Source organism: Ascidia mentula, chromosome 4 (genome assembly GCF_947561715.1).
Source record: "Ascidia mentula chromosome 4, kaAscMent1.1, whole genome shotgun sequence".
Lineage (NCBI taxonomy): Eukaryota > Metazoa > Chordata > Ascidiacea > Phlebobranchia > Ascidiidae > Ascidia > Ascidia mentula.
Window position 1 is genome coordinate 2,985,898 of NC_138569.1, and position 24,532 is coordinate 3,010,429.

Consider the following 24,532-nt stretch of genomic DNA (forward strand, 5'->3'; position numbering starts at 1 on the left):
GTACCAACCGAAAACAACTCAACTATCCTTTTTTTAACGCTGCTTGCGTCACTTGCGTTTCACGATTTTTTTCCAGCAAAAAACGGTAATTGAATAACTTTGGAACATAACTCACGATTTTATAAATCTTCAAAACGAACAGTAAATCCCATTTGACTGCTAGGAATTTCGCTTTTCAGACGTTTCGATTGTAACTACAACCATTCTCAATGTGAAATGTTTTTTCATTGTTACTTCACCGTACCATTTTGTCCGTTTGCATGCATTTCACATTGATAATTATTGTAGTTACAATCGAAACGTCTGAAAAACAAATTTTTTAGCAGTTACATCGGCTTTACTGTTTGTTTTGAATAACTTTGTAGGTAAGAAGCTTCAAAAAACTCTGTTATTGATCGTATCTATATATATAACATATGGTCACATAAGAGCGAATTTGTCTTCTCTTCAACACACTTCTGGGCAGATCTGTACATCCCTCATACAGCAGTTTCCGTCCAGTACCGGGGTGTGTTCGTTGGATTAAGCTTATTACACCTCCCTAAAATTCACGTTCTGCTTGTAGCTGACAGTGAAAAACAGATACCGCGAAGCAGATATAATTTCATTAAAACGTGAAACACTTTGCTTCAAGCAGCATCGTAAAGTTTCGGAAATATTCGGAACGGCGCATCAAAGTGTTTAAGTAAGAATAGCAGTAGCAACAAATGAGACATTGAAATACATTGTTACGGTAAATACAAAACAACTTAAGACATGGACAGATCAAAACCAGACACAAATGTTTTTTTACAAAACAAACTATAAGCTTGCACAGAAAAACATGACGAATTACATTTATAACACCAAGACCGACCGATGCAAAATACATTTGACCACAAGTGTGATGGAACTACTTAAACACCCAATGCTGTTAAAATGTAAGTTTAATATTGAAGGACACCAAATACTGAACCACTCGCTTTCAATAACACGTGGAACGTTTGATTCCTAAAACAAAAATGTATACACAACTTAAAAGCTACAAAGATATACTTTCTTTCAGTGAAAATCGCTACAAATTCTAACAAACTGGCGAATATTAGAATGTAACAAAGCGCACACAAGCAGGGGGAATGGTTGCAGTAAAAAAGTGATGACATATTTGGTCAGAACCAAAATCGAAGTAACAGCAAATTTTGGTCAAATTGTTCCTTACAGGATAAAGTAAACAGCAGCCTTAACATAACAGTTGTCACTCAAACAACAATAAGTTTACGTGGGAATGCTGCATCCAAAAACTTTAACGATGTTTGACCCACAACGGCCAGTGATACGATATAGCCCGTTCATTGCTAATATTTCTCGCCAAGTCATTGAAGCAAAAGCAGTTAAGCATTTTTTCCATACGGAGAACTTTCAAAGATAGGCTGAATTCTCATCTGGCTGCTTTCCTCGCAAATTTTGGGGTCCTGCGGCGTTTTCCCGTTGCCTGGAGGACGGCAAGATGCCCAGGATCATCCGGAAGAACGAGACTGTGCCACATCTCACGTTGTCTGCTCGGGTTCTTCACGCAATGGAACCAATGATGGAGTTTGTCCCCCTTGCTGTTGATTCCAAACATTAAACCACCTGCGAAAATCGAGTTCCATTAAAAAGTGTACGAACCGATTCCGAACATTGGCAACGTGTCCTAATATTAAAATCGAATCAGAATATAGGATCCGAATCTGAATATTGGCAGCGAATCCCATTATTGAAATTGAGTCCGAATCTGAATATTGGCACCGAATCCCAATATTAAAATCGAATCCGAATATAGATCCGAATCTAAATATTGGCACCGAGTCCTAATATTAACATCGAATCCGAATATAGACCGAATCTGAATATTGGCACCGAATCCCAATATTAAAAATGAATCCGAATATAGGATCCGAATCTGAATATTGGGACCGAATCCTAAAATTAAAATCGAATCAGAATATAAGAACCGAATATTAATATTGGGAACGAGTACGAACATTACCACCGAAACCGAACATAGGAACCGAATCCGCATATTGGTAGCGAATCCGAATACTGACAGCAAATCCTACGTTCAATGTTCATAACTCAGAACAACAACTTAAATTTATGTGAGATACATAAATATAGAAAGCATCAGCAAATTTAGCACAAGAATAACGACACTAAAAATAATTATGTGACTTTTACGATCCATATACAAATTACATCACTAAACATTCGGATTCGACCGAATTTACTGTGTCGACACTATACGATGAAACATTAGACTTTCTTAACACAAAACGTACCGATCAAATGGTCCCTCCCCAGTGTGTCTCGATCCCAAACTGAAACGTCAAGTCGACATTTAACCAGCTCTTTGACGCCACCTGGCAGCGGAAGTCGCATTTCTTCGTTGAAAATTGCGTTGGGACTTTTGGTCGATTTTTTCCGGTCGGATTTTCTGAAGGTCACCTCGCTGCTTTCGGGGTCATCCACTTGCAAGCACCTGAAAAGCGGGATAACAGACCACGGTCGAAACAGTGCGTGAACACACCCTGTCTGCAGCTCGCAAGTATTATGTTTTTTTTGCACATAGACTACGGTCGTTTCGCGGAAAACAAAACGCTTCAATACAATCGGTAACACAATGGCAATATCTGTAAAGTTTTCGTGCCAAGGCGCAATAATGACCCTACCAGCACGGTGTATATGTTACACAAAGTTTGTGTGCTACTGAACAGCAACAACGGTCATTGATAATGTTTTTTTGTGATAAGGGGGTGCCCATTCTATTAGAGCTAGCCTTGTACGTTGAGGTTCGGAGTTAAAAAAGTTACGTCTTCCGCCACCCCCCAGCATTTATATGATAGAATATTTACAAATATCTCTGAATATAGAGAATATTGTCCAACTACAATTAATAAACAAAACTAATGTTGAGAAACAGACATCAAAACTTTTGTAAAACATAAAGTTTGTCCATCAGCAGTGTGATATTTTGCGTGCAGAAGCCGAACAACCCGTGGACAAAAATCACAAACTTCCTCCAACAAAACCAAAAAATGGTAAAACGAAAGCGGATTTTGGCACGAAAGTGTTGTTTTTTACACCTTCTGCAATGTATTGTGTCCCTCCTTTTTGAATATTGTGTTGTATTAAGTTAATTGCTGTTTAAGACCCTACTGAAGTCTTGCTGTACGCAGACGAAACGTCGGAGAACTAAGGTATGTTAGTTTATGACGGGAGAGCAAACCTGTTTGAATTGTAGTTTGCCTGGCAGTAAAAAGAGCACAACTGCAGCAATTTAAATATGTTCAAAGTAAACACGACTTACGCTTTAATCTGTGGGTCGACGCTGTTGCCCCTCGCTGCGTTAAGCAGACCGGAGCACCGGGTGATTGTGACGACCAGAATCGAGTTTCTTTGTTCGTAACAAAGGGCAATCAGCATTCGACCTCGTTCATTGTCTTCGTCGTCTTTGATCTGCAGGGCACAAAATAAGGTCGTAAAGCAGGGGAGGAAATGAGTTCGTTTATGTATGGACTTTTTTCAATACATTTTGACAGCTCAATTTGCTTCTGTTCTACACTACATGTAAAGGATTCCAAACGTTTTACAAAAATGACAAACTCATTAGCATTAGTAGCGATACCTACTAACCCATATTTAATGTTTTTTTTTGTTTTACCAGCTACTACGATAACATAACGAGTAACCGTAAGAGGCACGGTTATGTATTTTTTTGCGGAAAGGCGGAAATCAATTTTGTAAGAGACAGGCCTCAATGCGATGAATAAATGAAATGAAAAATACGACAATGTTAGATCATCATCATCGAAAACGTTTGCTTTTGTAGGAACCTTACCGGCTGGTGGCGCTCGAGAGGCAAGTTGAAGTTTTTAGTCTGGTAAGGTTCGACCACACGCAGTGAAACCAAAACCTCACCCAGAAATTCGTTGTGTCCAAATCTACAACACGGAAGTGTTACATGCAGTTCCCAACACTCGTTAAACGTCAAGCCCCAAAACGATAAATCGTTAAAAAATTCAAAGATCTTCTGGCAAAACTTATTTATTTGGTCGGCGTTTCAGTCGTTATCCAACCGATCTTCATTAGGAGTAGTACGTAAACGTAAACACCACGATAAATACTAAAGCGTAAAAAAGGCAAAAAGGAGGGTGATGGGAGACAAAAAAGATCAAAAAAATAAGTTTTGCCGAAAGAGCTTTAAATTTATTGAAGAAAATTATTGCCTGGTAGTGTCAGCACGAAATTGTTTAACAATAAATCGTATTCGTTCATTTCTTGCCACGAAAATCAAACACGCATGATAAGTAGAATTAATTAAACGGATGTATAAAGGTGCAGGTAACGCGAAAAGACGACGAAAAGCCAGCGCTCCCAGATCGTATGCTGTTTTTAATATTATGATTATATTTTAAAAGATACTCTTGCGACATAGTCTCAGTATTCAAAAGTATGAAACTAACTCACGTGTCCTCGTCCTGCATCATCAGACGGAGTCGCTTGCGCTCGATATCGGTTTCGGTGATTCCCCAGTAGGTGAGTGTCTCGTTGAAGTTGGGGTTGAGAGTTTTCTTTTTAGTCTTCGTTCGCATCTTGGTCGCCTGTTACGTAAAATATTCTGGTAAAATTTTACTTATTCGAGCTATTCCATTCCAATCCAATCCAAGCGCGCGCAGTTCACATAAAAGCGAAATATCCTTTTTGTTCCTAAACCCAGATTTAAAATTCATTGAAGCAAGTTTGCTTGTCGAAATATCGCCTCAGCGAGTTTAAAAGCATGCAAATACAGTTAACACACACGTTCCAGTGCCCAGTGCACAATCAGCTTGATGGTACATAAAAAGTGACCATCATGTGACAGCATAACGTAAGAAGTTCGAACAGAAAAACAATGTAAGCAAACGTTGTGGTTAACAGACCAGTAACAGCCACATGCTTAGTAGTGCGTGAGTCTGAGACCAGATCTTAGTCCTTTTTAGCTGAAAAATTAAAACGCTAGATGGCGTTGCCGGGCAAGTTATTCCGCCAAACGAGGCGGGCAATTGGCAACATCGGTCAGGCGCTCGACGCATGTACCAAGTCGAACACCAGCCCAGGACGACCAGGGTTCGAATCCCGGTGTGGTCAAAAAATAAATTGATCGACATCTTGCGCCCGATCCATAAAAACAAAAATTAAGAATAAAAAGACTCAAATACAAAGAAACGCATTTAGGCAAAAACTATAATAGCAAACCGAAAATATATACTATACACTATAGTTGCAAAGTTAATGTCCGGTTGCTGCAGTCATGTTCGACAATATCACGGCGCTGAAACAAAATATGTTGTAACGCGGCAGGCACATAAACAAACAACATAATGCTTTGAAAACTGAAAAGAACTCGACAGAATGCGACGTGCCAACATGCTTTTACATCCTTACCTCTTCTGCACCCTTGTGTGGAGTAAATGCGAACAAATATGTTAAGTTTGGGTGTCGATACAAATAGCTGGCAATCTTATATAGTTTCCAACAACCAATAGGTTTTACATACAGGTAAAAACGGCATGAAGACAAAGTTAACCAATGGGTCGCTTATAATATAGAAAAGATATCTTCATAATAATTGTACACATTATGAGGTTGGTTATTTCCCCCATGTTTATTGCTGATCCGCTGTAATCGTATCGATTTTCGTACACCCATATATTACGTTTAAAAGGCATGCTTATTTTTTTTCTAGCTGCAACGTATGACTGCCCAGCAATCTGTTCACGTAACTTACTTTCTTTGTACCGGGAAAAAGATGCATTTTAACGTAAGGGTCAGAATATCCGTTGATATCCATCGACTTCAGGTTCTGTGGAAAAGATTTAACGAAGAATAGTCTTGCCTCGAAAGCGGGGGAAATATGTACAACAAACAAGCTAAATGAAGCTTACCCTGGCGTTGTTAACGTTTACATGGAGCGCGAACTTTGTTGCTTCGTAGAAGAGACTGAACTCAATAGTACCGAATGGAGCTGCACAAAAATATTCAAGGGTATTTCGTGAGATTCTCTGTAACTTTTGTATTTGGGACAGTGGCCCTGTCTGCAGTTTACAAGTAAAATACATCACTAGCTGTATTGCTTATACTTTAAGAAAAAAGTTTATGTCCTTCTGCTTAAATGAGTATCATAAAGTCAGGCTGTTTTAGGGAATCAATGTAGTTGGTCATTTGCCTGACTCAAAGCAAGCACAGCGAAAATATAATACAATACATAAATTCTAGAAGAAGTCCAAAGCTTTACAAGCAATCTTAGGAACAGGAGAGGCACAGTTTTTTAACTCACACAACAAGATAAATTAACGGATTTTTTAGCAACCTTTCGCAGGGTCGGCAGCCTCTTTCCCGTTGTTTAGTGAATCTGGGATTCCTTCAGGTGGTTGGGCGACTCCGCTTGAATGAAGGGAACTCATGTCCTGAGGACTTACCACCAGGTGCGCTACAGAGAAACCAAAGGTGAATACGAAATAAAAATGACGTCGAATTTCCCAATAAATGTATGGTGTTCGTGTGTAAAATATTGTGGACGTATAATCAAACGACTAAACACTACAAGTTTGCGTTAAAAGTAACTTAAAATCGTATCAACTACACTAACTTTTGTGTTTTGGCAAAACTTGATTATGTAACACCAAGCTACATTAAGCTGTCATACAATATACAACGTTAAAATTATTCCCGACCGATGAATTTGTTCCAGTGAACAATAAGAAATAAAAGGCCGGGCAGTCTGGAACCCAGTGGGGGGGCTCAATAAAACACTGGGAATGTGGAAATTAACCTAGTTTGGCGCTTTACAAGGTTGACGCGAGAAAAGATTTGGTTTCGCTTAAAAATTGAAAAACAAGGTTCCACGAATTGATATTTTATCGGGAAATGAACAACGCAGAAAACCGCGTGGACACACACACGTTCGAACACTGTACGTCTGTCAGCGTGGCTGAAGAGCGCAAGTTGCGGTTTTTATTGTTCGGCGATCGTTTCGTCGCGAATTCGGGTTTGGTTTTGTGATCAGGAAATGTGGTAAGTGATAACATATGGGAACGGTAGATCGCTTGGTTGCTCGCTCGAAACGCCGCGAGGCACCGTTCTTCGTTCGTTATCTACTCCACATGGCCTGACAGCCGCTTCAACAGATACATTTTCCGCGTGAATTGAGGCTGCAATTCATTTAGTTGTTGCGTCAGCAATTTTGAGTCAAACTAAATCGTGGTGTTGCGTAAAAGCAAAAAATAACGATTGATAGGTCGAGAATTTACGGGCTGAAATCTTATGGGTCGATACAGTTTATACACTATACTGTCTGCAGCTCTCAATATTAATTCGGGTGATATATAAAAAGCAAAAACATAACCGTTGCAAGGCGATGACAAATGAAATCATTTTGAAACTTTCCCACGACTCAAACACTTCATTGTATATCGATACTCTCATCCATAATAATAATGTATTCAAACGTCAATACATGATTCATCGCAACTGGTAATGTGTTTGTTTGGTTCATTAGCAGAAAACCAATGAAGACACGTAACCGGAATAAAGTTATAATCCCTCTAATGGTTCTTTACTGAACAAGCGTTGAGTGACGTGGAGCATCTGATCAGCCACGCAAAGTGGGTTATAAATCTATTCCTAATGTATTTAATACACTTTTAAAACGAACAACAAATGCTGTTGAGGACTGTGTGATTAAACGCCCGATGGGATTGTAAAGAAAGAATTTAACTTGAAGCACATGCGCTTATGTTGAAAGTTCTGCGTAAAATCTGTGTAAGTTATGTTCCTATACTGGCTGCAATGTCGGTGAACCTTATGATGGAAATGCGAAAGCTGTGATTGCCAAATATTATGGGAGATCCTGCGCAATGTCATGCAATTTCTGCGTTTCCTTTATTTAATATTTATTTTGAATCTCCGGTAAATTTCCTTCGCAAAAGTGCGACGTCATCAACATCTTTAACACTCACATGACGGCGAAGGACTCCCCTCGGGTGTGACGTCATATCTAAAAGCACCGTCATTCTCAGAGCCGATACTTCTTCCGTTTCCGTTGCGAGAGCCCCGAGTAAAACTGAACCTTGACCGTGAAACTCGGGTGGGTTCTGCACAAAAATGTCCAGTTTCATTGTTTATTTATTTGTGTCAAGATAGAAGACATCGTGTCCGAATGGAAAATGTTTTGGAAGAAAATTGAGGGTCAACATCACATGGTGTGGCGCAAAGCAATTTGTGCTAAGCCATTCTTTAATATTGAATACTGTTGGTTACACATATATATAATACACAGAAGCAAAATGTTTTTATGTTTAGACACCGATATTGATGTGACAATTCCGCTTTCGTTTCCATTTTTTTTTAACTTATACAGTTTGGGAAATCGCATGGTCGGAGACCCGACGTTAAAAGTGATGACAATTGTGAGGGGATCCTTTTATAACGCAGGAAATTACACAGCACCATAGCAACGAACCAGCACATATGCCTGAAGTGCAGAATCTGGAGAGTTGGTCGTAAAAAACTTAACTTATACCAAATACATTATGATCGGAAGCACATACAGAATACGAGCGACCGCGTGGATTGCTATTTCACATTAGGGCGTTGTCTCAATAACGTTAAGAGTGTTTGCTTGTCAAGGTTCCGTCTGTCGCCCAATTACCCGTCCCCGCACATTACACAAAGCGATTTGTCAATTTGAAAGGCATTTCATGCTCGTTTGGTCATTTAATGGCAATTATATAGTACTTTGGCGGCATTCAACTCAGTTGTGATGTGTTTCCAGAAATTACAACGCAATATATGGAAAAAAAACTATTATTTTTTGCTTCCAATGCCTTAGCTCAAAATGTGATACAAAAACCCATTACGAGTTAATCATTAAAATAGTGTGCCAGCAAAGATATGTGGAGTTGGTCAAACGCTCTCGGGTAAAGGGTTTGATTTGTATGAGAGGTAAAACATCAATAAGTGTCTGACTGAGCATAAAGTTTGAGGTTTGGTGTACCTTATATAATTGAGGTAAGATGAAATTAACGGAAAAACGAACTACTGAAAAATAGAAATCACATTAAAAAAATCTCAAAAGTGGGTTAGGATAGCACTTGTTCTTTGAATATTTCCCAGAATAGGCAAAAAATGAACAAATGAATGAATGGATTTTTTGTTCACTATTAACCGTAAACGTATTATTAATGTTTACATATCATCATTCAAACCTATTCCATACACTTTACAACACACTCATAATTATAGGATCCATATCTTCTTACCTGGAGTTTCCTCGTCCAGTATAGGTGACATTGGTTGGCTAAGGCGGTTCGGGGTTCCAGAGCTGGCCAGTGAACTGTTTGAAGCAAGGCTGATTCGACTGCGACCTGTAGAAGAGGTTGGATGGCTTGGACTAGGTCTTTAACTATGGTTCAGGGTTAAAATTATTGAAGATGCGACAAGGAAAGGGTGCTGAAGGTCAAAAACGTTTACTATTGTAGTAAGACAGAGGTTCCCAACTATAGGAGTTCGTGGGCACCAAAGGGGTCCGATATTGAGCAAAACCAATAAACTTCGCATTGAAATTAAGGTATATTTAGTAGTGATGTGTTGCGCCGGATCCGGGTACCCGGACCCGGCCGGATATTGACCAATTTTCAATACCCGGACCCGGCCGGATAATACACTTAATTTTACCGGATAGTTGGGAAAGCATTTTTGTCCTAAAAGCGGACAAACATTTCGCAAATTACTCGTTTTTAGGACCCAGTCTGTGATACTCGCCGACTTACGATTTTTCTGTTGTTTGTTATCAAGGTTTTTCGTGACGTGTTATACCATATTAATAAATACCAACGTTTATTTGTTCCACTCATGACAGGCTAACCTTAATATAGCATTCTGTTTGGCAATCAAACATTTTTGCCATAATACACGAATCGGTGTTAACAAACTGCCGGATCCAAATTATCCGGCCGGATTTGATGAATATCTATCCGGATCCGGCCGGGCCGGATAATTTGGAACTGGGAACATCACTAATATTTAGGGAATAGGTGTCCACAGATTCTAATATCCGATAAAACGGATGACTGCAAAAACTTTGGGAACCACTTTGCCAACTGATTTGCGGCACATGGAAACTTTACGTCTGTGCATTGTGTTATTTATTTTATTTTGTTTTCAGATAAGCCTCCACCAAATTAACAACATTTTGCCGATATTTTCCAGTAATGCAAATCTTTAAAATTCAATTCTGGTTTCTCATTTCACAAATATTGAGCAATATTAATTATTTACAAAACTGTTAAGCAGGTATAGATTGGTACTTTGATTATTCATGTGATGGAGGGGGAAGGGGTACAGGCTTACTTTGATCCCCAATTAAATGCTTGCAAAACGCCTGATGTTAAAATTTAAACGTTTTTTTGGCTCTTCATGTCAAATAACGACAATAATCGTAATATAAGAGTTTGTCTTGCTAGCTTATCTTGTCAAACATAAAAAATCGAAAAGGCATTGACACAAATACTCGTCACAGAGGGGCATTTTTGACAAACACAGGACATTGTGATGTAACAATCGCACTTACGATTTCTGCTTCCCCAGTGCCTTTCATCATCAGATGTGTCACTGCTGCTTGACCTTCGCCGACCTTTCACCAGAAAAAATGTTTTCGTTAATTCAGGAAGCATTTTAAAGGCAGTTATAATTATCAGGTCGCATTTGTTCATAAATATTAAGAAATATCGAATAAAAAACTGTCCATGTTTTTATCACAGGATTTTGTGTTTTCCTTACAGGAATGCAACATCTGTCGCTATCACGTAAAAAAAAAATTACATCGTGTATACACCAATTTATACAAGAATCACAACAAAAATTGTTGTGGGCGAAAATCAATGAAGGCAACAAACACGTTACGCAAGAATAATCAATGCGACCTTGGCACCATAAATTCAAACAATGCAAGTGAACCCCCGGCCAAAAGGTATCACCCTTTTCCATGGAGTCACTTGCATGTTATTAGTTCTAAAGAGTGTCGTCCTCAAAATGGTTAATCTCACCGACGTGGCTGTAAGTGATGACTGGACTTGACGGCATTCCGTTCCTGGAGCTGCCCGAGGAAGAAAGTCGCTGTTTAAAGGGAGGTGTGATGGTTGACCTACGGCCGCGATACGACGTTCTCGATATTCTGGCCTCTGGTAAGATATACCTGCGGATGTAACACGACATATTGATTGTATGCTGGCAGGGAAGAAGTTTCACAACAGATGCGTGTTGACCCTAGGTGGCCTATAGAACCACCTCGTCGAGAGGCTTAACTTGCAAGCACAACAAACGTAAATAATTATTCAGGTTTTTTTCTACGAGCCCAAAGCTATTACGTCATTTATTGTTGGGGAAAATGTTTGTTGAATAATGCTAGAAGACATATTGCGGAAAATTCAGAAACCCTTTATTGCATTGACAATGCTTGGTACTAACATAATAATAATTGTTGGATAATTATCAACATGGGAAATCAAGATAGCCAATGTTGTGGTTTAAACCGGTTTAATGCGGTATTAGAACTACACTATATATTGCTATAGGCAAGAAACAGATGACGCAAAGGTTGGTCCTTTAACTCAACTTGTTGCCTGAGCGTTGAAACTTTTAAATATCACTTTGATCATTATCACGTCACAGAGAGATAAGAGTTCTGCAATAATGAATTTGCCTGTGGGCCAGACGTGGTTTAAGAAAACGTCGATTCGTCGAAAATCCACAGAAAATTTGAAACACTAACAGCCCACGGCAGTTCATATGAAATTTTAAGAACAAAAACACAAAAGTTGTTATTGGCCGGAAACTTTTATTCATTTCACACACATATTTTTAAAACGACCCGCAAGCACAGAAAGCGATAATTTGAACTTAACGTTTTTGTTACGTTTAAACTTTAACAAAACTGAACGGGATTAAGCCACTGCGCTTAGAAATTGGTGCCGTGCGTTTTACCTGAGGGAACCGCGGCGATTTCTTGTAATTTTTACGGTCACGGTCCATCTGTTGCACAGAAAAGTATGCCACGTCATAATAGAAACGAAGCAATGAGAATTCCCCTTTAGGTCTGCGCCATACGATAATATTTTGTCCCGAAACACTGCGGCTTTTTGGCAGCAGGGTTGAAATTTTTTCAGGCATTACACGTCACATATATGACATTGTTAGGTGAATAGAAGAAAAAAATTCACGAATGCATGTTGCACAAACGTCAGTAATTTCGTTTGAAATTTTACAGCGGTAAAAGTTGTGGTTTGGCTTCTTTTTCTCACCGATATCCAAATTTTAAGGCTTGTCAAATTTGCGACAGACAAAGACAAATTTGACACCGTAGAGCCGGTTTTTGGGAAATCCGAGACTCGTCGTTGCATTAAATATTAAACACCCTTCAACCGTCACATAAATTCCTTTTAGCCGGGACAAGTTGTTAAAATCTAATTAAGACCATGTAAGGTTTCAGGTTAACAAAAAACATGCAAAAATCGGGACAAGGTCCAAGCAATGATGTCAGATTTTCGTGTGCCAACTCAAAAACGCGTTTAAATTGAAATAAGTGGAAAATATGTTGGTTGGTGGTTACAAGGACTTGTTACAAAAGCCCGCAGACTATACCACTTCATTCGTATAAGGTATCACGAATAACTGAATTATTCACACAGGTCGCTTTTGTTTACTTGAGGTAATCCGATGAGCCGTAGGAATATTATCATCTTGTGTAAAATCGAACGCAGCCAAACTTAATAATCCCTTCTTATGTTCGCAACGCAAATTCGTTTTATCCGCGTACACGCTACAGTTGCAAAGTAGTAATTTTGTCTCTTTTCGCACATTATTCTTTCGTCATATCGTTGTTAGGGTATTTTGTTTCACATTAACGCTTGTTAAGCGTAGTTGCCATGACCACAAGTTCATGGCGTGATAATGACGATGTTTCAAGAAAATTTGACTGCATCGTTTTTTTTCACCAGGGAATATGCAGCATTTTGTTGTTACAAATTTTCGCCCTGTTTTCAAGGTTGCAGTATGAAATATGCCGATGGGCTAATGGAGTTTGACCAATAACAACATACGTTATTTTTGTGCCACCGGGACAGTTTTTGAGTCTTTTGGCTAATAATGCTATTGTGCAAACAAGGATGTCCCATTTTTAGATGTTTTACATGCGTCCATGCAAATATAAGGCCAAGCTCAACTTACTTCGGTAAACTTCTGAAAAACCAGGCGCCCGATTTTTTCCACACTTCTCGGCTTTCGTTGCAGATCTTGCACAACCAGCTTGCGTTAGCGGTTTTTCTTCTGGACGAAGGCTGTGGCGGTTGACGGCGCATCGAGCGGGGTGTGTAAGGTACGCAGCATTTGCTGCAAACTCGCTGCAGAGACAGACAGACATGCCCATGTGATTGTGGTTGACGCAGGTCCCCGGAGCCACGCTTAATTGAATTTTCACCGTACTCTTATTTGCGCTTGGCAGGTGATAGCCATGTACAAGGCGGATTAGAGGTTTTAATTCTATTTTGTATTTTTACTAGTTTGCATTTAGCGATTTTATCCAACAGCAAAAACCTATTTTTGGCTTTTGGTGAACTGTCTATGTAGTTGCTACAAAATTGTTTTTTAGCAGAAAAGCCAAACATTTTTTATAATAAACAAATAAAATTAACCGGTTGTAACCAATAACATAAATATGTTTGATATCATTACAATAAAAAAAGTACATCCCATATAATCTCTCCTATAATTCACCTTCTTGCAGTCCTCACAAACAACAAAAGATGCACCAATTATTTTCCCGAACTCTTCCGCACATAAAATGCATCTCAATTGCCCATCACCCAATGATTTAGACTTGATGGACTCCAAGTTATGAACCATGTTACTGAAGACAACAAAACATTTATTTCGTTTCAGCCAATATCACTTTAAATTACTTATTTTTAGAGAGATATTGGAATATCATATAGCTTCGTAATGGCATGTAAAAAAGATTTTGTGATATAGAATAGCCTCAATATTCACATACATACCAGGTAGTTACAAAACCAGGTTGAGAAGGAAACAACATTTTTATGTGATTTTCAGATTTTAGTTCAAACTTTCTGTCGCAATTGGTACATCCACATTACCATTGCTTTCGCAACACAGAAATTGAATGTGTTAATTAGATATTGATGGCACATCCCGCTCCATCAAATATACATCACCATCCACAAATAGACAGAAAAATCAATAGCACAGATAGCAACACTAATAAACATACCCAACTCTCTTCTGTTCGGCCTCAGTCAATTTGTCTGCCCGGGAAATTACAGCTTTAATCTTTTCAAGCTCATCTGTTGTCAGTTTCTCATTGTGGCCCTTCCCAGCCTGTTTTAATGTCCGAACTGACCAACCAGTCCTGAGAAAATTGTTTTTTCATTAATTTTTGATTTCCAGTAAAGTACATGCACTCCATATCACATTCACAATATATCCTATTGTTAATTACATCCTGAACGAGCTTTGTTATTTCCTATTGGAAATCCAATCATTATTATGTTTTCTATGGGAAAAGCTATAGCTATTTCCACATAAACTTGCAATGTGTTTTGCCTTGAACTTTGTGTTACAATGTAGTTTGTTGCTAAATTTGTGTTTATGTCAGCCTAAGCAAGACTAATGTCAACACTTTTATTTTGCGGAATTTATTCTACAGTTCTTTTAAAGAAATACAGATGATTTTTCAGGCTTGCTTGATTAAAACTTCACACTCTAAATAAGTTTTCAAGTTTAAAATAAGGTACACTATTATGTACGAATCTTGGCGTCACATAATCTAAGAATAGAGTTACCTGAGCTTCGACCGCAGTTGTAAATGACGGTCCGACGGACAGATCCAATCTGCATGTTCCGTGTCGTTTTGGATGGCATTGGATATCATAACTAAACATGTGATATTCCTTTCAAACAGCTCAACAACACGCTGCGCCTTTCACAAACAGTTTCTTAGAGCTGCCGCAGCGATAAGTAATGCCTTAAATGTCCAACGCCATTATTTATGGCCTGGGCTAGCCTACTTCGTGTCGCTAGTATAAACAAATCCAAATCCTTTCCAGGGACTTTTTTCTTGTTGCGCACAAAGTTGTACTGCTCTCTCGTGACTTATTTAGTTCATGAACATTTACCGCTTGATAACGCCTCAGAGTTTGCTGCACGTATCGGCCCAGACCAGAGGTCGGAGCTCTGAATAAATACATTGGAAACATTTCAAAGTTATGGTGCACTTGGGTTGGGTGTCCCTGTAGGGTTTCCCTGGAAGTCCACTGAAAATTTATAGTGACGCTTATTAGGTTTTGTGTGCACTGAAGGATCAAAATAATCCCTGCCAACTTAAGTTTTGTGGTTACAAACATATTTTCACCTGGTGCAAAAAGAGTGTCACTTAATTAACGCACCATGTAAACGGGCTTATATGTCAAGGGTTGCCGACCTCTAGCTTATTAGCCGTAGCATGGTGATCCTTTCGGCTGAAGTTTACCCTTCAAGGTAGATTATTTGCGAGGAATGATACACCGGAACAACAATTACCCATTTTTAGGTGTAGCGAGGTAAGTGGTTCATAAACATGGTTGATTTCAAAAAAACATCTTACCAGAACGATTAAATTTACAGGAAATAAATAAACCATTGTGTATTTGTATACGAGACGCAAAAGAAGTGAATAAATTTACTAAATGAAAGTTTCTCATAACTATTTGGGAAACAACAATTGAATTTGAAGACAACGTATCAGATTTCATATAGCCTAAAGCCTACATCGATAATTACGTCGTTGTAACGGTAGCGTCGCACGACATCGTGTCAGCTGTTATGCAGGAAGTGATAACGTGGTTATCGGAGTTCCTTCGAGCGACTTAGGATGACAAACGATTAGAAAACGTTTTCCTGTAAGTAATCGAGGATCCGTTTTAATTACGGGGTGAAGCAATATGGTGAAAACAATACAGCATAAACAGGATACTATAACACGAAACTGTAACATTTTACAAGAGGAGTGGTTAAGCTTGTATCAACTCTAGTCCGTAGCCTGTAAGCTACAACTGCCTCATCGTTTCAGAAAAGAAGCTCCATGATGAAATTGATTTATGATTAGTCAAACTTCCTAATCGTTCTCAAACTTTTTCGCGTGACAAGATTTGCGCTACATTCGACGCTCAAATTAAAAATCTATCAGCACGAGTTTGTTCCTATGTTTACTATTATACCAGTCGCAGAAATGACTTGATATTTGCTTACATTTTGCAAAAATATAAATTGGTATGCTTTGCACCTGGAAACTTATAAAATGACGCACCAGGGCGCCGCTAGGCACAGTTTGAGAACCAGTGTGCTGTAAGACAATTGTCATGTTTCACAAGCAAAACTAGTTCCTTATTATAAATTGAGAGAAAATATAATTTATTTACTCATGACACCAAACAAATGAACCAAGTGCAGAAAATTAAAATTCCATCAATTCTCTAAAAGTTATTGCACAATCGACACTACAGAAATACGACACGGTGTGCATCAGGCAACTGCCAAAGTCTGTTACGTCACAATAATCAACAAATATTGTCCAATGCAGTGGCATGTTGCAACAATAACAGTGGCCCATTGGGGAAACCACCAGATTCCCGATGGTCGAGGGCAAACCACGAAGCTGGCTTTTGAGATCGACAAAATCATCTAAAAATTTAAGAGTTGAAAAAAAAAACTGTTTACCTGCACGTTTAACACAAGTTACTGTTACTGCACGGCTGTCATACCGTAAAATAAGCACAACCAAGTCATTCAAATGAGCTGCTTAGGTGCCTAAATTCACAATCACATAATGCAAAGACTATAATATTAAAACCTTATCCCAACATTAGTTGCACCTCTGTATCGATGCAACGCAAGTGCGGCCACATCTTTCAACGACATCGGTTGACGTTCTTCACACGTGAATACATCTCGAGGCACAAGTGACGTCACTGGGCCCTGAGCCCCATCGAATTCCACCAATTTCATTCCGAGATGGCTAGCGATGTCCTTGGTTAGTTGAGTTCTCCATGAACTACATACAGACAGGTTACATTTACACGGCGATCGTTACGTCAATGGTTCTTAATTTGTTGGGCGCATGGAAAATTTCAAACAATTTTCACCTCACAGAAAACATTATCAGCGCAAACTGTCAAGTAGGTTAATTACATTGAACGTAGGTTGGTGTATCTCTGTACAGAGCTCCTACTTTTAATGAATACAAAGAAACATGTGAACATAAGTAAGGCATCCTTATTGGTTGTAAACATACAAGGCTGGATTACACAAAATAAACACTGATTTTAAGGGTTTATAAGCTCTCTACACTGCGAAATAAAACGATTACTTTTAGGTGACAGTTGTACCCAGTTTATGACTCACCAACCAAATCTTTGCACCTTGTGTTTCAAATAATGAGGAACAGCACAAACCATGCCATTCTGGTCCATGCAAAGTGAGCGAAACACATGTGACTTTCCAAAATCAATGGGCATGGATGTAATCCTAAAGCAAAAAAGTTTAGAAAGAGTTGTCATGGCAATAACTAAATGTGTTGTTGCAAACTCTGCTTACTTATTGGATGAGAGGTTGACCTCTATCAAGGTCGGTATTTCACAGATTTGGCGAGGCAAGGTTGTCAGACGGTTACGATTAATCCACAGTTTCTCCAGACTTTTGCATTTCCCAATATTTGAAGAAATTTTGTTCAACTTGTTGAATGAAACATCAAGATGTCGAAGAACTCCCATTTCTCCAATTCCTGATCACAGAGGATATTTAAACACAAATATGACAATTGTAGCTTTAAAAAACACCTGTCCAAATATATGCAAGGCTATGAGCCTTTGATTGATGTCAGTCAGTTCAGTGCTCTAGAAATATAATTTTCGCTTTTGTATTCTAGGCCTCATCAGTTCATTACCACAAAAGAATTTAAATTAAACACAAAAATAACACAACTTCTTTAAATTATCACAAAAGAAATTTAAATTAACACAAATTAACACAACTTCAAATAAAATCATCTTCTTTACAAATAATAGAAAATTATGAAAAACTTACCACTTGGAATGGTTTGAATGGCATTGTTTCTTAAAACAAGATGATTTAATTTCGCCAAATGAAAAACGCTATCTGGAAAGTCTTGCAATAGATTGCTATCAAGATTTAGGTTTTCAAGATTAGGCAACTCCCCAAATGATGGAGGCAAGACATGCAACCTATTGAAAAAAATTTACAAATGTAAATTCTTTTTTATCGTTTTGGTCATTGTATATATATATATATAAACAAAAGAGGTAAATTGGATCAATAAGTTTGAAAAGCTGTGTTAAAAAGGTAAGTGAGATTCTTCTACTAATTCAACACAAAATAAAATGACTCAGATTACTTGAAAAGGATATAAAAAACATTTGGCAAACCTATTTGATGGGAGATAGAGTTCAACAACATTACCAAACATGACACAAAAGTTATCAGGAACCAATGATAACAGGTTGCTTTTCAAATAGATTTTAGTGACCAGCAAGCTGTGGTGTTCACATAATTTGTCTGTTGGAAGTGACTTCAGGCCAGAATAATTGAAAAGCAAGCAAGAGCCAGTACTTTGTAGGCAGTCGAGCCATTTTGGATGGCATCCACAACCATTCATGGGGGTTTCATAATTCTTTAATGTGGATTTAACAAGTTCAAATAAAATTTCAAAATAGTGAGCTCTGCAAATAAAGGTATTGGTTTTGAAAATTTTATAACCTGGTTGTTTTAACCCAGAGTAAAATTGAGAAAAGGTTTTGAGAATGTTGCCTGAACAACCGCTAACAGCGAAAGTGACACAGCATTTAAATTTGGCAAACAGGCACATTAAAATGGCAGGCACTACATAGGGTTACAGAAAAAATCACTTACTCGGAAAATCTATGTAAAATGGTTAAAACAAACTTTGAAACCATAATATTCCCAAAATTGTAGAGTTCAGACATACGTTTTGGTCACAAAATTACACAAAAAACTGACAGTGTATGTTCAGTAATTGCTCAACGTCATTTTTAACATATACATTATTTGCTACACTGCTTTGATTCGAAACAACATACAACAGGTGTACAAAAACTTATACTGCCAAACAGGTAATACTGCAAAATTTCCCCAAAAACATCAGACCTAATTTTTCTACTCAACCATAGCAAAAAAGAAGGTTAAAGTTCATCATGATTTTGTAGAAGTTGCTTCCCATAGTCAGTTGCATCACTATCAAGCCACAAGGCATGATTGTTTAATATTTCCGCAACAGTTAATTTAGAATCACCGTTACTATCACATTCACTGAACAGGTGTTCAGCTTCTTCGCTTGCTTCTTCGGCAGAATTGTCATTTGCTATCCACCGCAATATCTCCTCTCCTGTTAGTTTTCCATCTCTATTTAAATCAAAATCGTGTTTGAATTTGTCTTCTTCCATACTGATCCAATCTGGATCTGCCCCATCTTCATTTTTCCTATAGTCACCCAGGAATTCAGACAAACTTATAGCGTCGTCTTTGTCCAGGTCAGAAGAAGCCAAGGCATGTTTAATGAGCACAGACTGAGTGTCAGGCGTCAATTTCGGGTGTTTAAAGAAAAGGTACTCAGAAATATCCAAATTTCCGTCATGGTCTTGGTCAGCAGCCTCAAACATCAGTTTATCTTTTTTGTATGAGCCAACGATGCTTTGCCATTCCTTTGTCTCAGATTCATAGTTTATGAAATCGTCCGAGTTTTCGTCAATGTTTCCGTAAGTGTCTGCGACATACTCCGTCCAGCTAATCACTCCATCTTTATCTTTGTCAACCGAGGGAAAATCCTCTTTGGCATAATCCATTTCAAACTTGTTGATGGCTTTCAGTGCCCACTGTTCTAATTCCGAATGGTCAACAAATCTGCAATATACGTTTTTCTTTTAATGGAAAATGCTTGGTATTCAAATGAAAAGTAATACATCAAAAATATGTTTATAACAAGATCCATGAAATTTCTTGATTGGTTGCCTTATTTTGACAGAATCTAGCCCTTGTCTTATTACAAGTTACACAAATGTATCGAAATATAAATGCACTCATTTGTAGATATGCACAATTCCAACAGTCATTCAAATAATAAATTATTTGAAACAAGGTGTATCAGATTGAAGTAAGCTAGTTTACAGCACCATCAGTTTCTTATTTGAATAATTTTGAATGAGAAACTAAATTATTTGAATGAGAAACTAAATTATTCGAATGAGAAACTAAATTATTTGAATAACAAACTAGCTTATTTAAAAGGAAAACTAGGAGAAAATTTTCTATTGTTTGCAATAAACTAGCCGACTCCAATTCCAAAAAAAACTTGTTCCGAACAATTTAATATTTAAATGAATGTTGGAATTGTGCAAAAACTACAAATGAGAGCACGCATTGTGGCTTAAAATTTTAGATACTATTGTAACAATGGATCACTGGGAGAAAACCACTCATTAAGCCATGTATAAGCTAACACACAAAAACTGGTGCAGTCTAAAAGGTGGAAATACATTACCCGTCTTGATTTGCGTCTATTTTTTTCTCAACAAGACTTTTAAGCTTGGATTTTTGTTCTCCAAGAGGCAACTTGAACACTGCATTGTCGTCGTCATCATCCTCTTCATCACTGAAAAGTACTTCCTTATCATAAGTTGCTTGTTGCTCCTTGGTTTTGGATTGCACAAGGCAGAACAAGCCACACAGAACAATGAAAATCCACAGTTTGAACATTTTTCTATAGGGAGCTATGCAAACTGAAAAGTGAATAGTGAAAGAGGTTAAATGCAAAAAATACAAAAGTACAAAATGCTTCAATAATAAGCTCATCAATGTACATAATATAACTTGTTGTTAAGAAACACACAAGAAGAAACACTTTTAAGACAGGATTAGTACCGTATAAACATTGATGTTCTAAATTACAGCCAAAAAAGCATAAATTTCCTTCTTTGGGCATGAATTGCTTCAACAGACATAAAGAATTGGCTTTCCAAAGTCAATAATTACTAATTTGTGACTTAACCAATACTTGCTGATGGTGCAAATGTAATAAATGACTAAGAATTTACACAAACAAAGTTACCCGGTATTACTGCACAGGAAATGGCAATGCAACACTAAGCTTATTCTGTTCAGGAAGAGCCTGGTGTGAAATTTTACGAAAAAGGAAGTGATTGCTACATTATCGGTCACCGATTTTGGTTTCAGACCAAAAATATAAACAACCAGAAGTGGTCAAAAGAAACAAACACTTTGGTTTTGTGCAATGCTTTTGTACCAAAAAAACTACGAAAGTGCACTTGTGTTGTCATTGAAAACCAACATACGCTGGCCAAGTTACAGAAATATACAGTGCATAAATTACAAAGAAAAGTGATCAGTGCAAGCTTGTGACAAACAGTGCTTGGATATATGACAATGTTAAAATATCACAATCTTGCATACACAGCTCTGGTATGTAAATGTGTGTAAAGGCAAAATTAACAGCGGAGATTGCATTAAAACTGGTAACATGGTAAACAACAAGCACCTCTACCAAAAACATTCCACAAAATTGGAGAGCTCCTAAAACAGTATTTCCCTTAAGGCACCACACTCAAAATATGAATGTTTTCAACAACAATAAAAAGGTGAAACTGAGGCACATTACTTCTGAGGCAAATATATTGATACATGTGGTTAATATCGATTGGGTACATAGGCGCCTAGTCGGGGGGGGGGCGGCGCTCCCCCATGTTTTTTAAAAAAAAAACGAGTGGCTATTACGCGCGGCTGTCCGCACCATGTAACTCGTCACATACCTAACGTTCGATGAAAAAGCACCTAAAAACAATGTGTTTCTTACACGACGCACACAAAATATATTGACCTAGTTTCGCTTGCGTGGCTGACATCGGTTGTTGCAGCGTCAGTCTCGCAGTATGATATGCCAGCAGCAACAGGTACTTCGTCAAACTCATGTGTTCATCGTTAACGCCGCCCTTTTGGCTAATACGCCTCATGCATTGAAATTCAAACACAGTTTTTCGATACTTAATGACGTCATAATATAGCCGCCCCCCCCCCCCCTGGAAAAATGAAAACTAGGCGCCTATGATTGGGTAAATATAAATTATTTCGCACAGCATCATGGTTTAAACACTAAAAATTACACCAATCTTCACTCAGCCAACCAATACACTGATGGTTGGAAAGTTGTAAGATAGCCGGTTGCTGATGTCATGTACTATGTGACAACTTCATACAAATTTTCATGTCTATTTTTTTTGAGATATAAAATGTCACTTTTCCACAAGTAAAATGCACCAGCACCTGGAAGTTAAATTTATTTTATTTTAAAATTGTTTTGGTAATAAAAATTCTATAAAAATACCAGAAAACACAGTGAAAACAACCATTGATAACTTTTATGAATATTATTGTAGTAATAAACAATGTCATGATAATTAAACATAATTGGTTCAGAATGTTTCAAATACCAATCTGAAATAAATAATTTTGTTTTTACATAACCATTGTTAGTACCGATTAAAATTACTCCGATAAGAGTTCCAATGATAATTCCAGCCACTGCTCCTTGTGAAAGACCACCTAAGAAAAAGGCAAAGTTTGTTGTTAGATATGCCAGATTTGCCAAATTATCGACAATATTTTGTTGGCTTCGGGACAATGAGAAAGACAAGTAATATTTTTCTCGTTTTACACGTGTTAATGATCAAAACAAAATATAACAATTTAACAGTTTCGGCCCACTACAGGTGTCGCAAAAAATAAAGATTGTTAATTCCATGACACATAAATGTCATTTGCAGTTTTGTAAACTAGGTAAACAATTCTTACCTGAGGAACAGGAGCAACTCGGCAGTGCTGACCAAGTAGCATTAAATGTGCAAGTTGCCCCTGTTGAAAACGCACCACAGCCATCTTTACAGGAGAGTGTTGCATTGCAATCGTATCCACAAGGTCCTTCATTTGCATTAGTGACAAGAATAATGGGATATTGTGTTTGACATTCTACAAAATATTTTGCTACAATTTTAAGTAGTGCAAACACATATTTTTGAAATTGTGGAAACATGTGAGTATTCAGGGATTTACTGTAAGTACGTTATTTTATCCTACTGAATGAAAAATACTGTGGAAGAAGATTTCTGTTTTTTTTGTTGTATCTTACTAATGCATTTGTTTTTCATAACATTAATGTTTAGTGAAAACAATATTCCATAAAGGATTGCAAGAACATCAACTGTATAACTTTTCATACCATGAACATTGATATGGGGATGAGGTGTTGTGAAGCAGGTTTGATTAAAACCATCGAATTTGATTTCAAACCAGGTTTCATCCATATCCGATGAAAAACCGCCAGCATAAGTGAGATTTGTCTCATAGCAAGTATTATTTAGCCGTTTGCATGAGGCACTATAATCCTGCATGACTTCACCACTTTGTAGGCAATTGTGAGTTGAATTGTGTAAAAATGTGACAATCGGAGTGCGGTCATTTGCATTGGTCAAGTTGGCAATTTGCCATGTGAAACTGTCAAATGGCTTCTTGCAAATGTTGGCAGAATAGGTGACAGGTTCATTGTACCCCAATGCAAATCGGCTTCCAGCAGATACAGAAGATAAAACACTGCAGTCTGTAAGAAAAAAATGACTTGGTGTTGTCATTCGATTCAAGGATTAGAATAAATTACTGCATTTGTTAGGATTGGAGAGATTATCAAGTTACAGCCTGCTGTAAGTTTTCCACAGCAATTTCAATATCAAAAATTGAGTTCCAACTTGGGTTTATTTGAGGAAAGGGTTTAATTGGTTGAAACTACCTTTAGTTGTAATATTTTACAAAAAACGTTGGCAAATATAACAAAAACAACGCAGCAGGCAAAAACTTAAATATTGGAATATTATATAGTACTTTGTACTTACCTTGGCTGTTTACAGTTTCGATGTAGAACATGTTCAAAAACAACAAAAACAACAGAAATTGCATGGCACAAATACAGAACATAACAAATTTAACTGCAATAAAAACTAATTGGTTCAAAAAGACTAGAAAATAAAAGAAGCAAATCAACTTAGAAACGCGTTCTGCTGCTTTCATCACGAAGAAAACAACTTTGCAGAGGGAATTTCCCGGTACATTTGGATTAAAAATAAAATGGTTTTATCAAAGGGGTTCGACAAAGGGTATTTAATTGTGTGTACCATAAACGTATAAGTTGATGACATAAAAGCACGAAACGACTTGTGTTTTTTTTATCTTTTTTGATGAAAAACTGTTTACAACTGCAGAATAAAGCAAATCTAAATTCGCAAACTATCAACCCAAAATACCAACCACATAACTTTTCCAACGATGTGTAGGC

General features: G+C 37.7%; 4 protein-coding genes across 5 annotated transcripts; all 4 read right to left on the reverse strand.

The window, feature by feature from the left end:
• Window positions 1–583: 583 nt before the first annotated feature.
• On the reverse strand, window positions 584–15,134 carry LOC145897457 (rabphilin-3A-like). 2 transcript variants are annotated; one of them, XM_082985762.1, is made up of 17 exons: window positions 14,913–15,134; window positions 14,342–14,479; window positions 13,828–13,960; window positions 13,282–13,454; window positions 11,103–11,251; window positions 10,628–10,690; window positions 9,318–9,422; window positions 8,016–8,150; window positions 6,368–6,487; window positions 5,943–6,022; window positions 5,786–5,860; window positions 5,443–5,454; window positions 4,486–4,619; window positions 3,857–3,959; window positions 3,326–3,474; window positions 2,298–2,497; window positions 584–1,611 (listed from the first exon to the last, which is right to left on the reverse strand). In XM_082985762.1, exons 1-17 carry the CDS (start codon window positions 14,999–15,001, stop codon window positions 1,418–1,420), a joined length of 2,052 nt encoding a protein of 683 aa, XP_082841888.1. In that variant the 5' UTR covers window positions 15,002–15,134; the 3' UTR covers window positions 584–1,417. The 2 variants fall into 2 exon arrangements, with proteins under 2 accessions (XP_082841888.1, XP_082841889.1); XM_082985763.1 differs by lacking the exon at window positions 5,443–5,454.
• Window positions 15,135–16,491: 1,357 nt separating this feature from the next.
• Window positions 16,492–18,988, reverse strand: LOC145897224 (leucine-rich repeat-containing protein 28-like). The gene is made up of 6 exons (XM_082985416.1): window positions 18,549–18,988; window positions 18,190–18,347; window positions 17,701–17,887; window positions 17,509–17,631; window positions 16,980–17,158; window positions 16,492–16,788 (listed from the first exon to the last, which is right to left on the reverse strand). The coding sequence occupies exons 1-6, from the start codon at window positions 18,986–18,988 to the stop codon at window positions 16,562–16,564; spliced, it is 1,314 nt and encodes a 437-aa protein (XP_082841542.1). The 3' UTR covers window positions 16,492–16,561.
• On the reverse strand, window positions 18,842–22,199 carry LOC145897225 (reticulocalbin-2-like). The gene is made up of 2 exons (XM_082985417.1): window positions 20,678–22,199; window positions 18,842–20,040 (listed from the first exon to the last, which is right to left on the reverse strand). The coding sequence occupies exons 1-2, from the start codon at window positions 20,986–20,988 to the stop codon at window positions 19,323–19,325; spliced, it is 1,029 nt and encodes a 342-aa protein (XP_082841543.1). The 5' UTR covers window positions 20,989–22,199; the 3' UTR covers window positions 18,842–19,322.
• Window positions 22,200–22,208: 9 nt separating this feature from the next.
• LOC145897226 (uncharacterized) lies at window positions 22,209–24,236 on the reverse strand. The gene is made up of 5 exons (XM_082985419.1): window positions 24,093–24,236; window positions 23,426–23,803; window positions 23,002–23,175; window positions 22,687–22,752; window positions 22,209–22,473 (listed from the first exon to the last, which is right to left on the reverse strand). The coding sequence occupies exons 1-5, from the start codon at window positions 24,172–24,174 to the stop codon at window positions 22,388–22,390; spliced, it is 786 nt and encodes a 261-aa protein (XP_082841545.1). The 5' UTR covers window positions 24,175–24,236; the 3' UTR covers window positions 22,209–22,387.
• Between the last annotated feature and the right edge of the window lie 296 nt (window positions 24,237–24,532).